The 18,184-nt window shown below is 43.6% G+C and overlaps 1 protein-coding gene across 2 annotated transcripts in view; it reads left to right on the forward strand.

The window, feature by feature from the left end:
- The window catches only part of GPR132 (G protein-coupled receptor 132), an 84,907-nt gene extending 66,723 nt beyond the window's left edge, over window positions 1-18,184 (forward strand). Inside the window, exons 1-2 of one of the 2 annotated variants that reach the window (XM_074869058.1) lie at window positions 557-628; window positions 14,069-18,184. In XM_074869058.1, the coding sequence (XP_074725159.1) occupies window positions 14,093-15,187 (1,095 nt within the window). In that variant the 5' untranslated portion in view covers window positions 557-628; window positions 14,069-14,092 and the 3' untranslated portion in view covers window positions 15,188-18,184. Of the gene's footprint in view, window positions 1-556; window positions 629-14,068 lie in introns of those variants that run through there. The other variant, XM_074869059.1, reaches the window with a different exon arrangement.

The raw sequence follows: 18,184 nt of genomic DNA on the forward strand, positions 1-18,184 counted from the left end.
ACAGGGGACAGCAATGAGAACAGGCTGTTTCAGAAGACTTTTTGAAACCTTTGACTTTGCAGTAATGTTGCAGAAACTCTGATATCCTGCGTGCTCTGCTTGATAGAAAGATTATAGCCCTCAGTCCCTGGGCTGCACTTACACAGAGACCCACCAGCACAATGCTCTTTATTCCTTCTATCTTCCTGCTAACTCCACATTTTCCTGTCCTGACCACTTCTTTTTTCACCTTTCTATTATACTCTACTTACAGTAACTAGCAAATAGTTTCTTCTGCCTCTTCTCACTCTTTTAGTATCTTTTCAGGAGCGGATCTTCCCCAAAGATATTTCTTGCCATAGATGTCTTTTCACAATGACCTGCTCAGATGATGACAGGACTAAGATTTTCAAGGATGGGGTATTCCAGTCGCCCTCCTATCTATAAGTGTGTGCCTAACTACAAGTGACACACTTTGGGAGCCTGATGAAGTCATGAGCAATCTACTTTCTTTTAGCTCACGCCACTTATGACTGTACGCGGTATCATTAGCAACTTCCTGCAGTTTTTACAGAGCAGCCTGTGAGTACAACACGAGTTGGAGCACTTCATCGTCTCTTCTGCAAAAGCCAGAGAAAAAAAAAAGTAAGTGATTTCTGTCCCTGAGGCGAGGCATTACTTCTACTTAGCAGTATTTTGCTTTGTTCTGCTTTGATTACTGCTTCTCCATGCTGTGTGTTTGTGCTCAGAAATGCACTCTGTTGATGTTTCACCAAAGTCTAAATCTCCTTGTGATTGATACAACAGACATAAAGTGTTGTTGGGTCTGTATTAATGAGAGTTTGTTACAGTTGATGGAGTCCTTGCTACCTGTCTTCTTTATGAATTCCCTTTCCATATTTCTCTCTTGCAAAACTGCTTTAGCTCCAGTCAGGGATATGTGATAATTAGGATTGAAGGATTTTGGCAGGATACAGGTTTCTATGAGGTTAGATTTAACTATTACTGCAGAGCATGAGGCATGAATACAGAATTGTATTAGAAACACGAATGCTGGGCTTCCTTTGGTAGACCAAAAGGAGAATTCACATCCAGCCTTTCCCCTCATCCTTACTCTACTGGAAAGGCAAGACAGGCATTTTATTGTGATGTTTACCTGCTGGTCTATAGTGACTAATTGGATACACTACATTTCTTCTTTTTCTCTATCTTTTATTCACACAGTACTGCTGATCTCTGGCACTCAGAAATGTGGAGACTGAGTTCAGATTTTTTTTTTTTTTTTTTGCCGAATATTTTGGGAGTTTACTTGTTTCTCTGAGACTTCAAAAATTCTAGGACCATGCTTAATGCTCTCCTCAGCAAGACAGAGACCTTGTTTTTAAATGAAAGCTGATATTCCTTTGCATTTAGCACAGCCGTTATTTTGCGTAGTAGCTACAGCTTTAAGGAGACCACAAGTCTTGTGATAAAGTCACAGGTTGGTAACAGCAATCGTGCCACACTGGTAGGTGGGCAGAATTAATCAGTTTGGGTTCCCTCCTTTGACTTTAAAGGATGCTACTTTTGCTTTGAGATATTCTAAGATCAGAGAGGATCTTTCCTATGCCGAATAACATTTAGCAAAGAGTAAACATCCTACCAGAGCCGGGCTGACCTGTTGACTTGATAAAACTGAATTGTTTCCTGAATTTAGTTTCTCATAGGATTTTTGTGATTGCTTTTCTTCTCCCTATTACCTCCCCCATTTGTTTGTGTTTATATTGCAATAAGGAAGCACTACAGACTATAGCTACTGGATTCTCTTGGAATTTTATCATAAAATTTGTTACTCTGACAAAGACCCAAGGAGCATCTGAGCTTAGTTTTAACCTGCCCTTCCCACAATCCCATTTAGATCATCTGCTGCCTCTAAACCAACAGTTGCTTAACTTCCATTAACCTCACAGAGGGGGGAAGAAGAAGGGGAAAAAACCCTCTTATTCGGCTCTTTAGCACTCAGTGGTCAAGGCTGATTTTCTTCTGAGAACTCTTCCATAGATCTGTTCACAGGACACTATATGAAAACAAATACTCACAGTTTGATTTGAGCACCCCCTCTGTACAGATTTCTGCCTGAAACTGCAGATGACTCTTTCAGGTTCAGAATTTCCCATACCTCTCACAGAGACATCGATCTTATAGCCTCATCATGATCACACAAATAGCATTGTTGTCACAGTAGAAGTGCCTGAGGGAAAGATTTCAACTAACTCAGCTGCCCTGACAAAACTCAGTCCCACTTGGAGCTGAAATGGAAATTTCACAGCTTTGTGGAGAATGATTTTGCCCTGCCAGCCAGGTTCCTTTATTTTTGTATACAAGAGGCTACAAAAATGCCTGTAAGTCAGTGGTTCCCACACCAGAAAGAGCCAGGAGAGGGGAAGCACGGAGAAGTATTGCTGCAGTTATAAAGAGGGTCATGCCACTGCTCACATTAGCAGTCGGGGTCCCAATGCAACAGCAACGTGGCTGGAGTGGCAGCTGCAGGATCTGCTGTGCCAGATGACATGAGGACAGGTTTCTGTGGCTGCTCTCCATGGCTTAGTGCCTGTACATCTGGCCTGAGCTCAGCACAAGCTCAGGTTTTGCTTGCCTTTTCTTGATACTCAGTGCAAACCTATTGTGTTTTCAGTGTGCCATGGGGTATAATTAGCAATGAGCAGTTCAGTGCAGTTCCACCTGAGGTTGGTTTTATCTCCTTTGACTCCTTTTCCCTCCCTGAACAGACTCAGCTGCCTGTCCAAAAGCATCTGGATATGTCCCCACTGCTACTGGCTCCAGGGTTGCTGTGCATGTTTCATGCATGGAGAGGCCTGGCAGGGTTTAGCAGATTGGACACCTCCTCATGTCCTTCTGCCACACGTTATTGCCTCCTGAGCGGGGTGTGCCTCACTGTGTGAAAATCAGTGCTTTAAACTGAACCCTTTGAGGGCTAGTGTATATGGGGGAACACTATTTTCACTTAGCCCTGCCTCCTATGCTGGGGCTATAATGGAGCAGTGGAGGAGGAGGTAGTCAAGGATCCCACCATACTAGCAGAAATTCCATCATCTTTACAGCTGCTTTCTGTAGAGCATGTCAGGCTTGACAGAATCTGTCTCTTATACTACCACTGCTTTGATTTTTATCTGCCTTCATGAATGAATGTTATTTTTAAACCAGGGTATTTAGTACAGATAGATACTACCAAACATATCTAAAATTTGGACCTAGCTGCTGCTGGTGATGGAGCGGAGCATGTAACAAAAACATTCTCCAAGAACCAAATATCCTGCTGCCGACCTGAAGTCCCTGAACACCAAAGGTTCAGTATTGAAAATTAAGTGGAAAGTGAAGTGGGTTGCATCAGTGCACAGGCGAGCAGGGCCTGACTGGAGTGGAAAGGTCCGAGAGAAGTGGGAAATTCAGAACAGGGTCTATCAGAAACAATGTATGATATTGATATCCTTAAAGATGGACACTCTGGGGAATATCTGGTAGCTGGGATTTTTACATTAATATCTTTCAGGGTAGACCCTGAGTCCCAGTGAAGAATGAGATGCTCATTGGGGTAGATGTACAAACAGACGGAAGAGATCGCAGCTGAGGATCTCGATAAGATACTACGGGAGACTTAGCAGGTGTGAGTGGTCTTAGAGAGACATCAGAGACACGTGTAGGTGCAAAGAGGAATCTTTGAGCGTCACAGTTTTTGCTGGTATAACTAAGGTCTAAAGGGGAAAACCCTGCTGCTGGTACGTGAGCTAGCTAGCTATAGGGGGTGAAGCAGATGGCAAAAAAGGAAAACGGTAGTTCTCCAATTAGTTGAGAGTGAATCATAGGACAAGATCAAAGAAATTGAGTTTCATGGTAAATGGAAAAGGAGGAAATATTGATGTTTGAGTTCAGAGCACTTGTAAATACTGTCTTTAACTGCTTGTTAAAAATAGGATTGTTTCAAGTATACAAGGCACTGTGGTTTTCACAGGTTTTGCAGATCCCATCTGCTGATACACATTCACTTTAGACAAAAACAAAATAATTTTCACACAGAATCACACAGAATCGTCTAGGTTGGAAAAGACCTTGAAGATCATCCAGTCCAACGATTGACCTAACACTGACAGTTCCCAACTACACCAGATCCCTCAGCGCTAAGTCAACCTTACTCTTAAACACCTCCAGGGATGGGGACTCCACCACCTCCCTGGGCAGCCCATTCCAACACCTAACAACCCGTTCTGTAAAGAAATGCTTCCTAATATCCAGTCTAAACCTTTCCTGGCGCAATTTAAGGCCATTACCTCTTGTCCTATCACTTGTTACTTGCTGAAAGAGACTCATCCCCAGCTCTCTGCACCCTCCTTTCAGGTAGCTGTAGAGGGTGATGAGGTCTCCCCTCAGCCTCCTCTTCTCCAGACTAAACCCCCCCAGTTTCCTCAGCCGCTCCTCGTACAACATGTGGTCCAGACCCTTCACCAGCTTCGTTGCCCTTCTCTGGACACGCTCAAGTAATTCAATGTCCTTTTGGTAGTGAGGGGCCCAAAACTGAACACAGGAATTGAGGTGTGGCCTCACCAGTGCCGAGTACAGGGGCAAGATCACTTCCCTGTCCCTGCTGGCCACACTATTTCTGATGCAAGCCAGGATGCCATTGGCCTTCTTGGCCACCTGGGCACACTGCTGGCTCATGTTCATCCGGCTGTCAATCAACACCCCCAGGTCCCTCTCTGACTGGCAGCTCTCCAGCCATTTTGAGGGGACCCTAGCTAGACTTCTCAATTACAAGCAATATGTCAATAAGCCCAAGTCTGGCAGGTCACAAAATTATTTTGTGCATCTTTTTTGCTCTGGTTTTCCCCAGCAATGGTGATGCTAACTGGAGGTGCCAGAGGTTTGGCAGGAGTCTCCTGTTTGAAGGCCTGGATGACTGAGGCCCGGAAGCAGGTGGAAGGTGTCCATAAGTATCTGCTGGGGAGATCCTAAAGTCTAGAAGGTGACAGAACATCTCTGTTAGGAGCACACCTTGGGGTTTGAACATAGGTCTTACCACTTCTTTGTTCAGCCACCCAGAGATGGATTTTCCTTAAACCTGTCAATTAGACACATGCAGCTCTTAGCAGTGTGCCGGCATGGCCAGACCTCCTTGCCTTGTTAAAACAGCTGTTCCCTCATACCCCAGCCTGCTCTTTCAGGAGTCCAGAGTAATATTCATCCACATATAAGCCCTTAGTGTCAAATCTGCCGGCACTTGGCTGTGCATTGACATCCAGGAGCACCCTGGGGTGGGTCTGAGAAGTTGTGCATGGGAAACCCCCCCTCTCATCTCCTTCTTCCAAGATTTTGTAGTTCCAACATAAGCCAGCAAGAAAGTCTGGCCAGTTAGGTTTCCAAATGAGCCGCTCAAGTAACAGAAGCCTTATTTAAATAGTCCCCACTGCCAAGGCTATCAATTAAGCTGTGATAGCTTTAGGGAGGCATTGAGCCCAAGTGCTTGTTGGTTTTGTGTGTGAAGAAGGTGTGTGAAGAACAGCGTGTGAATCAGCAGCACAAAACTCACCAGTCTTGGGGCAGCTCTCAGCTGTTCACTTACACTGGCTCTGCTCCAAAACCTACGCTTTTCTCAGCCTTTTGACCCAACAGGCTTTATAGTTTAGCCTCAAATTTATGACAGCAATTCTGGGGTTCCTGATGGCTCTCCTGGCCATGAAGCCATTACTCTTGCTGTGGGACCTTTTCTAGACAAGCTGTTAGGTACCAGGGAGTAAATCTGCCCTGCAACAGTCGTTCTCTGATGCTCTCAGAGAAGACTGAGAAACTTTGCCATGTCCAAAAGTCCCAAAATCATGAGTCATGGTCTCCAAATCATGAGACTGGGGAAAAAAAGTCCACTGGTACAGGGGGATTTTGGGATCTGGTTTTCATCTGTGAACTTCTCCTATCTACTACATATGACATGCATGTAGTTTTACCTACGTTTAGATGTGTTGAATAAGATGGTTTTAAACCCTGTAGCAGGAGCTTTCGTTTACACATTTCTCCTGAGGGGTTACCTGCCTGGCATTCTTCTCTCCTCTGTAGTTCCTCACAAGGTAGTGTAACATGGCACTAAGAAACCCAGTTTATGGAAGGATCACAATTTTAAGCGATGTCCTTTGTCAACCCTGAATTATATGACAGTTCATTCACAGCTGCTTATTTGAGCAAAATAGTACATTTAGTTGCAGACTGTGGGACAGGGAACGTGGATGTGTGGAGCTATGTAAATGCCCACAGACAGGTATTTAAACTCTCTAGTTGCTGAGAGTTCACATCTATGAACAGTGTATCACAAGATAAATCAAACACCTTCCTCTCATCAGAAATTATTGCTGAGTTCCCCTCCTGAATGGCAAATGATTAATGTCTTCTCTCTTCTGACAAAAATCTTCCTTTTTTAATAAGATTGCTTATATCTGCAGTGTAGAGTTAAATATTAAGGCTGTATAACTAATCCCAAGGTCTTGCTGCCTCCTCACAGCAGCTATTTCCAGCCTACAAATGCTCCATAGCTTGTTTTAACCAGCACTGGTCAAGAGAGGGATTACTTGCTTCATCACAGTACTCTCTGTCCAGTGTCTTGCAGTTGGAGATTAGTGTAACCACTGACGCAGAGGTGGTTGCTTCTAGCAAAAAACCTACCCGAACACTTGGTGACCAAAAGAAAGCATATGCCATGCCTTGCTTCAGCAGAAGGCTGCTTAGAGGTCTTTCTTGTTTCTTGAGAGTCTTCTCCAGAGCTGCAGCAGCCAGGGAGCATTCAAAAGAGGGTAAAACTCAAACAGAAATCTAGCAAATACAAGAAACTTGCCACTTTCACCTTTCAGGAATTACATGGAGAGTTTTTTCCCTGTCTAGGCATTAAATCTGCTTTGCACAGTGTTTATTTGTCTCTGCATTCAAATCCCATGGGTGGTTTCCTTCTGATCAAGCTAGGATGGAGGTAGATATTTTAAGATGGAGTTGTGCTCCAGTGGAATTCCCAGTATAGTCCTGTAGCTTTAAAACTCCCTTTTTTCTCTACAGAGTTTTGAAATTATATAATTTCAAAATTATATATTCATATATTCTATTCTATTCAAATTTGAAACTGTATAGTTTCAAATCCCACTATCTTGTTTCTGTCAGTAAAAAGGATTGGTCTGCTGGGTGATTAAGTGGAGCCATTACTGCTTTTCTTTTGTCTGCTGAGACTTGCTTGTAGGAGTGACTTCATCTACTAATTTACTTATTACTAATTGGGGAAAAAAAAAAATAAAAAATAAACCAGTTCACTGACTTGCTGGGCTAATGGGTCATAATTTATTTTTATCCACAAAGATACCACAAACATTTTTCCTACTTTCAAGAACAGCAGAGCAAATAACCCACGGCAATTTCTTACTTCCTATTAAAGTTAACAGACACAAAGTCTAGTGGCTGGAAAGTTTAATAGGTCATAAAAGTTTACAGGCAGGTCATGTAGGTTCTGCATGAGAAAGAGAAGCCCGGGTTCAGAATAAGAGTGATATTGCTGGTGGCATATCTGTCATATCTGGGAATTGATGTTTTATGATGATAGATCTGAGTGGTCAGAGTGACATCATGTTAGTACTCTCGTGTCAAATAGTTACAGTACCACATGCTACTAAGGGAAGCACACAAAACCCCTCGGGAGAAACCCAGGTCCTGTTTCATTGAAGGTTGATTTATGCTTTAAAACGTGCAGGTTGTTATCCTTTCCGAATATTGGGGGCAGGAAGGAAGGTGTGAAGCAATAGTTTGTTTTTATCTTAACCGTTATAAGCATGGCGCTTTTAAAAATTATTCTTAATATCCACATAAATGCCTCAAAATTTTCAGCTCTAACAATAATCCTTGGCATAGAACGATGATCAGAAAATTATTAGAAAATGAAAAAATACATGAAATAATGTGCTCTGCTGATCTAATTGTACTCATGTTATGGATTTCACTGTGTCTTTTTTCTCCTCTGTCCCTCTGTATCTCAGGCGAATTAATCCAAAGATTAATGCTGCTCTGTTCAACTATTGGTTTTTTTGACTTCTCCCTCTCTTCCCTGTAACTGTATCTGCAATTTCCTTTTTCACCTTTCTTAACAGGGGTTATTTTTATCACTCCAACTTCTGTGTTGGAAACTGAAACAGTTTTACATGAGTAGCTCATAGACAAATAAAGCAAAAAAATAAAAGGAAAATAAAGCCTTTTGCTTTCCCCCTTGCTTTCACTTCCCTCTTTACACCTTGTGTTAGCAAAAACACTTCAGTCTCTTGATGGAAGATCAGATATTAATGCAACTGGCCCACATAAGCAGCAGGAGCCACCAGTCAAATCCCTGCACCGTCCATGAGCCTTTTCTGCTTCATTCAGAGACCAGACTCCAGCGAAGATCTTTACATTCACTCTGAAGTGATAAGCTCTAAGCTGGCAGGCTCACAAAAGTCCACACACTTTTCAGGGCTTAGCAGTGGCATTTTCAAGGCAAAAGAATTGAGGAGAGTGATGTGGTTAGAGCTGCGGTCCATCTCCATGTGACCCCACGGCCAGATGCGCTGCTTACCCAAAGCGCTCCGCTCAGGACTTGCAGCATCCACAGAGAAGGTGCCCGGTTGGGTAACTCGGTTGCAAAGACCCCTAAATCATCAGCAGAGATGGCAGTGCCTCTGGAGACTGACAGAGGGTGCAGCTCACACTATGGCCAAGATGCTCTCAGTACAACCCTCCCTCCACCTGCCTCTGGCGGCTCCACTTCTGGCCAGGCGCTACTTGCCACTGATTCCCTTGTGCCAGCCCTGGTGCTGCTTTGACCCTGGTGAACCACTTCAGAAAGGTCAACTTTCTGGCAGAGAGAAGGCAGAGAGAAAAAACGGTGACAGTCAGGATGTTATTCTGTCATGGGTGTGGTGTGAAACCACATCCCCACAGCATCCCAGGTTCATGATTTCATCTCCCATGAGCTGAGTAGGGCACCTCTGTAGGATAGTTCAGTGCTCCTGATGCTGGGTAGGGGAGACAACAGATGACCATCGCACAGGCTCTCCTGCATGACAAACCAGTGCTTTGGTCCCTGTCCACAAGATGGAAGATCTGATTTCTAGACCAGACACCAGTTTGGTATTTGAATTCTGTCACTTTCTAGGAAAGCCTGAGAAAGAGCACCTTTCCATTCCTCCTGGTAAATCTGGGCCATCTGCCCCAAGGACTGCAAAGTGCACTGGGTCAAAGAGAAGGTGAGGAAAAGGAAGTCAATCTCGATCTGGTTTCACAGCCCTGCTTGGTGGGTCTGCAGCAAGACACTTCTGATGCTTTCTCACCACACCTCAAGAAAATGGGATTTCACATCCATCATGCCTCTTCCATCTACAACCCTTTCTACTTTGGCATCTCCAGGTGCCCTGCCCTTTTCCAGGGTTTTCTCTCCATAAGATCTCAATATGTTAGAGCATGTAGGCACTCCATTTTAGGAGTAAGAAATGTAATTAACTATTCATCTAACAGTGTGAACATGACACAACAACATTAGAAATGCTAGGCCTATCTACCCCAATATTGTGGCTGTAACCTAGGCCAAGAACAGATGTCCAGGGAAGAGTGTAAATACAGAGCAGGCACACAGCAAATCTTCCTTAGTGGAGTACCCCATCTTCCAGAGATTTGTCAGGTGTTTCCTGAGCCAGAGGTGGTGTCTCTGTCCTGGAAGATGAGATGTTTTGTATGTCTCGAAGGTGAGAAACATGCACGTGCTGACTGAGGGTTTTTCTGTGCAGTGAGCCTCACAGAGCAAGAAGCCTCAGAGTGTTGTTAAGTATACATTGAGCTGTTGAGGTAAATCACAGCCAGGACCTGATGTAACACCTAGTAAATGGTGGTGAGCCCTAGCAGAACACAATAGATCACAGAAAGGTGAGAATAGCTACTTTGGACGGCTTTGCTCAACAGAAAGCTACAGGGCAGCCAAGAAACCTAATGCACTGAAACAGCTTGTCTCTCACAAATGCATTCTTGGATATCATCCATCCTTGGCATCACAGCTATGTTTGACCCCTTATAATGCTGGATGTGATAAATCTCTTAAGTTCTGCTGTTCTATCAATGTTTCTATCACTAAAATTTCTCATCACAAATATTAGCAGAAAATGAACACTGAAATGGTGTACGTTTTTTTCAGCTGTGTAATTATTTTTTTTTTATTTGAATGAATATCTGATATGCAAGTTAGCCTGCTCCAGACCTACATCAGTGTGGGACAACAACAAAGTGCTCACAGGTAGCCAGCTGCCTCTTTAGATAAAGCAGTACAGTTACGAATGCTATATTTGAGAGATGTGGGGATACATCCATCACAGCCCAGCCTCCACAGAAGACAAAACCGGGAATTTTCTGGGCTGAGCCAAGTATCAAACCAGCAAATTCTAAAGGCCTGAGACAATAAAAAAGTACATTCATTCGAAGAGGGGCAATGTCACAGAGAAAAATTTCATAGTCTGCTGAGTGCTCCTTTCTGATCTTCAGTTTGGGGAGGAAACACCCCTGCAAGCATGGAGAGCTGAGCAGAGACAAGTGAAGCTCAGAACTGGGGCTGGATGCCCAGGTGGCCAGGGCCAGAAGACTCTGGCCAGGGCCAGAAGAGAGCCAGGAGAAGGTGAGGGAGGAGAGCAAATGGATGCCTTCCTCTCTTCCTTCCTGATATGGGGCTGGGACAGAGAGCATTACTGCTGGGAAGGATCCAGGTTCCTGAGCTGACAGGCCAGACCGTCAGGGGAGGCATTCAGCACATGCTTTTTCTCTACAAGTGTAAAGTCACGCCTGTGGCTGCACTTTGTCAGTTGAGGCTTTGCGCCTGGCAGCTGACAGTCATTTAAGGGTGGAGGTTTCTTCAGCTCAGCCTCAGCCCTGTGGCTTAGGCCATATGCCAAAAGCCAAGAAAAAAAGGCATGGTCCATGCAGGCGGCTTAAAAAGTCATAGGCATCTCCTTCCTGAGGCTCACTCATGGGTGCTAAGCATGGGAAGGAGACTTGGAGCAGGGCAGGAAGGGAGGAGGTGAAGGAGGGAGTCAAGAGAAAGAAACATTTGGAACCATGTGTCTACAGAATAACTCTTCTACCACTTCCTTCCTGCCCCGCACCATCGCTGGCTGCTCGCTGGCGAGGCAAATACCTCCGGGGTAAGCATGCCCTCGCACAATGAGCAGCGAACACCAGGTGTAGGCAGTGCAGAAAGGAGAATATTCAGACAAACACAGGGTCAAGAGAAGCATTCAAACCCCAGGGGGAGGGGAGGAGAGCACACCTTCAACCACTCTTGAAAGGTTTTTTGTTAAGGCATGCCTGGGGTAGACAGCCATCGAGTAACCGAGATGGTGTGCGACTGTGCCGCGCCCCACCCTGGCTGTCACCATCTGCCTCACGTACGAGTTGTATTCACCTGCTGTGCTTTACCTTAGAATGGGAGGTCTCCAAGACAACTCTGTGGTGTGTAGGTGTACTGCAGCTCTCACGGTGGTCAGACACGTCTGAGTTGAGGACAAGCTCTCATATGCCACGTCCCAGGTGAGGTCTGGGCAAAGAACCGCTGCTGACCCTGAAATCAAGCAACCTGTTTATCCCCTCTACACAGCGGTTCGGTTGGTGGCCCAGAGAAGACCCCACCTCATTCACCAAGGGTGGCAGATGCCCAGAGGCAGCAAAAAACACAAGTCACCACCAGTCCTTATCGCAACCATCGTTTTTCTGAGTTGACACCAGCTATCAGTACACTTTCACTGCTAGGAAAGAAGGGAAGTAACTTTACACCCTCTCACGCAGAAACCTTGCCGCAGCCCTGCTGAGTACCATGCTGTCTTCCTCTCACAGCAGTGAGGATCCTCTTCTCCAGCTGTGCTTAAGATGGGGCATTTGAAACTAAAGGAAACTTCAGATCCCCCTTGAGAGGGCTTCAACATACCCACCGGACTCTGGTCTGATTCTCAGATGTGGAGGGATGTGACCCTCTGGCAAGACACTTTGGACCAACTAGTGCAGCGACCGGCTGCCCACTAACCCTCATCAACATGTCAGCACGAGTGGAACATGGTTTGCCACAGAGGGGAAGTGGAAGATAGTTGCAGAGCATGGCTGCACCCTCTGTGTACTTCTTCCATGTACAGAGCACTTTCTCAGTTCCTCTGTCTGTGGAAGCCCCTTTCAAACATCCTCCCCTCAAGGAACAGCTTGCTCTGCTGCTGGTGCTGGGGACAGCAGGTACACTTGCCTCTGTCCCATCTGCTCACTTGCCAGGACATCTTCACTCAGAAGCTGCTGTCATTGAGTGGGCTCTGACTGCTTTGAGGTAGCTGGTGGAAGTGAACACCTCTGAACATTAGTCAGGAGACCCTCTCTTGGTGTTTATGGCTGTGGCTAGCACTGTGCAGCTGTGAGAGTCTCACAGCCCAGGGCAACCTGTGTCCATTTTCTTACACCGTTCTCATTATCTGATAACTAAACTAAGTCAGGGGACCTGACTGCTCTTCAAGCTCTAGGGATCTTGCATGACAGGTGCTCTGTTAGGCATTCAGGGTAGAGCTGCTTGTGCCATCCCCGGGACTACTCTTGCCCACACGGAGGGGAAAGAACGGCCCCACCAGCTTTACCACCCTCTCAGGGATGCAGGAGATGCTCCCACTGCACTAGAAGCAGACTATTTCTCCTTGGTTTGCTTGAGATGGACCCAAACAAGCAAAAATAAATGTTCTGAGGCTGCTAAAAGTTACCTTCTCCACTGAATGAACTCAGGGCTAGAGAAATTGCTCATGCATAGTGTGGACTGGGAAAGCTCATGCCCCTCCTCTGTCTGAAGGGACTCAGTCTCTGTCAAGACATCTCCTTCTTGTGGAGTTAGCTGGCTGTTCCCTGGAGCAGATGTCCACCCCATAAGAGAATGCCCAAAAGATTAAGCCAGGCAAGACCTCTTTGTAACGAGGATGTTATACAATGGACATCTTCAACTCACAAATACAGCAAAGTACAATTCTTAAGGGCACACAACACCATTACGGTGCACTCACCTCCATATTCCTCTGTTCACTTGGCGAAGACTTCTGCATGGAAGTCATCATGTGACTCTGCAAGAAATGCTTCTCCTAGCACTCCTTAACACTAACCAAATGCCAGGTCTGCTTTTGTGCATGGTCATCACAGAAAGGTGGAGTTTTTCATAACCACTCCTGTTCAAAGAGCATTAAATTTCTTTGCCTCCATTTCTTAAATATGTGGATATTCTTCTCTTTGGTCTTGTTTACTTCCTCCAACTGCCTTTATTTCCTGTTGTTTCCCAGAGGCATCAAACAGATATGGTAGGCAGTTTCACTGGCTGGGTATTATATGGTGGGTATAATATCCACTACGAGCTTATGTTCTTCAGCTGCAGTTATTCATTAACAGGAGGGAGGACAGAAGTATGAATTAGCTAGATCTGAACCACTGTGTTGTAAACAGTGTGAAGGTACATGCCAGTGGCCAGATTCTGGTTCCTGAATGCTGGGTGGTCTCTGAACAACTACCACCACCCACTTCAGATGGTTCCCCCATCTGACTGACCATAAATGATAGCTTCTTTTGGAAGTCTGCCTCTGAAATCTCTACTGGTGGCATTTTTTGTTATTCGGTTTGAAAAAAATGAATTGAAGACCAATGCCCTTAATTTCCTCTGGGAAGTGACTTCAGTAAATGATCAGCAGCTCTGTCTTATTTGTGAGGCAGCCTGGTGTAGGGACAGTCCCCATTACCCTGTCTTAGTGAACTGGCATGTTGAAGTCAAGAAATTCCTTGTGAAGAAAGGTACTTTTTCCTGGAAGTAAATCACACCTGACTCCCAGGAAACACTACAGAAGACCAGCAGGTCTTGGAAAACTTGTTTTAGATGCTTTCCCAAGACAAGCATCCAACTTGTTTTCCTGACATGTCCTGTTGGCACCTATGGGACCATAACATTTACTGACACATTTTTAAGTGATGCAAATGCTAACTTTCCACCTTGTCTTCTGATTCTCAGGAAACACCAGCTGGAAAAAGAATAATGGAAAATTGCACAGACACAAATAATAGCTCCATCTGCACAGGAATTCCCTACAAAGACAGCAAGACACTTCTGGTTGCTGTTTACAGCATTGTTTTTGCCATAGGCCTTCCGGCAAATTGCTTAACTTCCCTGCTTACATTTGTACAAATCCAAAGGAATAAAGTAATTGCCATCTATATTTTCAGTTTATCATTGTGTGAGTTGATGTATTTAAGTACTTTGCCTCTCTGGATTATCTACGTGCAAAATGAGCATCAGTGGACTATGGGTGCAAAGCCTTGCAGAATAACAGGATTCATCTTTTTCTGCAACATATACATCAGCATTCTGCTTTTGTGTTGCATTTCTATGGATCGTTACGTGGCACTGGTGTATGCTCTGGAGTCAAGGGGGAGAAGAGGACAGAAAAAGGCAATTATAATAGTGTGCTTTCTCTTTGCTGTGGTTGCAATAATCCACACTCCAGTATTTTACATGGAAGATCATCCAGAAAATAAGACCTGCTTTGAGACTTTGCCTCTTGACATAAAACTGGCTTCTTTCAGCTTTGCCAGATTCCTATTTGGATTTGCCATACCTTTCACAATCCTCATTTTCACAAACTACAAAATTTTCCAAAGTACAAAAACAAGCAGCAGCTTGACTTGTCACCAAAAAGCCAAAGTGAAGTATCTGGCTATAGCCATTATTGTCATTTTCCTGATCTGCTTTGCTCCCTACCATGTGGTACTCATAATAAGATCCATATACTTCATGTTTCATCAAAATTGCTCATGTCCATTTGAAAAGGATATATATTCAATTTTTACAGTGTTTCTGTGTTTAGCCACTGCAAACAGCATTGCTGATCCAATCATCTATGTGCTGGTTAGTGAAAATGTCAGAAAAGATTTTTATAGGAGTCTGAGAAGATGGAGATTGAACTCATCCAGGCTAAATTCATCTATTAATCAAAAGACTGACAGCATAAAATTGAAAATGTCAAAAGAATCACAGGAAGGAGGACTAAGAGAAGAAAACAAAGAAATACCAGATTCATCTGACATTCAAAAGATCTGTAATAGTGGCAAAGACGAAGAAGGTGGTAGCTAGCAGTTAGCTGCTGACACAAATAAGAAGTTCCTAACACCAGCTGTGGGCTGCAGACTGCAGCACACGAGTATTTACATGCTGACATCCGTATGAAGTTTTGTCATAGTGCATGGGCCAGCAACTCCTTGAGGACACTGCTGGAGCAATACTTCGTATTTCTGTTTGTCTCCTACAATAAGGTTTTTCCACCGGTTTCATTGGTGACAGTATTGCTTTGTGAAGGATGTGTGGGATAAACTAAGTAATTTGACTCAAATTGAAATCTTAAAAGCTTATTTTTTGGACTGGTTCTTTTCCTCATATAATTCAGAACCAGTTTTATCTTCAGAGATGGACAAAAAAGATCCCTGCTGAGGAGAACAATGTAGGGCCCATTCCTATAGTTGAAATTTTTAGCCCTTGAGGAGGTACATGTTCAGATTCTCATACACGTACTCTGTTGTTAACGTTTGTGGTTAACCAGTGGAAAATATTAAAAATGAGGAAGTCTTTCAGTGAGAGCCTTGAAAATGTTCCTAATACTTCAGTATGCAGCTTTATCTACCTTGCACATTCTGGGGAGGGTTAAAGGACAAAACAGCGGCCTGATAACACATATCAACAGTACTTCTACTGTATTAGTCAAGATCCTGCACTGTCCTGAAATTCTTAAAACGTACAAGTCTGATGCTTGATGTTTCCCAACTAGTTGATTTTACTTATTTTGCAGTTGAATCTGGAATGCACTGAACTATATAGAAAATGTATACATTTCTGAGTGGCGTCATGGACTGGTTTTATGCCGTCTCTGAACGTTTGTTGAACTTGTGTTTCATTTCTGACTAAGCTAACACTTCCCTTTTGGTATTGATCCAAGTTTTAGTGTGTAGGAGTCTGTACAAGAGTTAAGTGCCTTACTGACAAGGAGAGGCTCCCTCGGACATGCTGGTGGTGCGTACATGAGACTATGCTGGGGCAGATTTCATTGTTGCTGCTGCCACTTTCGCTATGAATAAATTATTGATAGTAGCTTCCTGTGCCTTGAAACTAGAATTTGTAAAAAAAGAATGATACAAATCTGGCAATATTTATCTAAACAGCTTCTTCATATTTTTATGTGATCAAAGTAAAACAGACAAAGATCATGAATCAATTGAATGTTTATTTGAGTACAAGTTTGTAAAGTGCTTCACAGCGTCATTCTGTTTCATCTGCAATGTTGTATTTCTGTAATATTTTTAAATTGTTATTAATGTTCACATTTCTGAATTGAACTCACATTAGCCAGTGTTAATGTAAATACAATAGTTGTTAATGTTTTAAAATTGTCATAAGTATTTCTGTATATTATGCTTTATTCTTATACACTTTTGCAAAGCAGAATTGTGCCAAAATGGCATTTCCTCAATTTACTGTATTTATGACATATTTAATTTTTGTATTATTTAATGACTCCTCTGGCATCTACCAATGAAATGTTTGTGTCCTCAAAAGTAGTTCACAAAATACTGAACTGAATAGCAGATTGTTTCTTGGAAAAATGTGAAATTCTGTCGTGATGCTAATTAACAAACTGTGGGTTTGTATTTTCACATGCATCCCAGAGATCAAACTCTCTAAGGTATCAAGGAGAGATCTGCAAAGTGCTGAATATCTGTAACTCTGCTGAAAATCAAACTTTCCATTACTAAAAAAAACAGCAGCAGGCGTTGCTCGCAACAGCCCAGTCAGCCAGAGGATTGGTGATTAATCTCTGAACACGTATGCAAACTGCCCCAACCTCAGGATTTTCATAGTCTAAATGTAAAACTCTGATGAATAACAACAGTGAATTTAGAAGAAACCAAAGATACGGACTTCTAAACTCATTGAAATGGATGCAAATTAGGTATCTCAATGAACTTAGAAATCTGATGTTTTTCCTCTGATAAAAAGTGAGTCTCTTTAGAGCAACCAATACTGGAGCCCAGTGCCATAGGTGCAGGGGACAGGGATTAGCAGGGTCTGATGCAACGTATGTCATTCTTTTGCCTTGCCTAATTTACACGCCATTCTGAATTACTATATTATTATGCATCTTCTCTTAATGAAAATCCTTGGGGCTTCTTTGTTCAGATGCACTCTGAAATAAAAATCTTAGGGGCAACAAGGCCCTGTACATCCTGATCCAACTTTGAAGATGACTTAGATGATCTCCAGAGGTGCTTTCCAAACTAAAATATTCCATAAGAGAGATTAAGGGCCAGGGTACGAAGCAATGTATCCACAGGGGAAAACTGCAAATTCTGACTTCTTTGGATAAATGGAAAAGCAGCTTTACATCTGAGTGAGGACATCAAGAAATGCTATTTCCACATTGTTAAACTATCCCATAAGCCGACTGTTCCTCATGTGATAAATTGAAGCATGCAATCTGTTTTGTCACACAGTATCTGACTGTGCCATACAGGCAAAGGAAGGGTCTTGGCACTGGGACGCTTGCTAGGGACACAGCAAAGGACACTACTCAGGTCAGAGCAGATCTGAAGGACGAATTGATTGTGTGGATCTTTCCATCCTTTCCTCCTGCAGGGACATTACCAGTGAGCCTGCAGGGACTGCTTCGTGCTGTGAAGAGGGGTTCACCTACTACATCAGATCTGCAGTTCTCAGCCCAGCTATTTGGATCTGTCCCCCGACTTCCTCAACTCAGCTTAAGCTATAAGATGACTTGGGAGAGAGTACAGAACCAAACCTAGACTGTGCTTCTCAATTCGATCTTTAGACAGCTAGGTCTCCACATGTATGGCTCAGAGCAGGTGAGCTGCTCACCAGTGTAACAGGGGTAAGATTCATATATTTCACTGTCTTTTGTATTCAGCATTTACTCAGGTGTAACGTCCATAATTTGATTTGAAGAGGAGTGGGCTACTGAATAAATAAAACATGATTTTATTTTTACATGTGTCTCAGACATTCATAATGCACCTGGGAGATAAGTAGATTGCTGATTATTTTAAGTATGACTGTGAAGCATGA

Source organism: Strix uralensis, chromosome 4 (genome assembly GCF_047716275.1).
Source record: "Strix uralensis isolate ZFMK-TIS-50842 chromosome 4, bStrUra1, whole genome shotgun sequence".
Classification (NCBI taxonomy): domain Eukaryota; kingdom Metazoa; phylum Chordata; class Aves; order Strigiformes; family Strigidae; genus Strix; species Strix uralensis.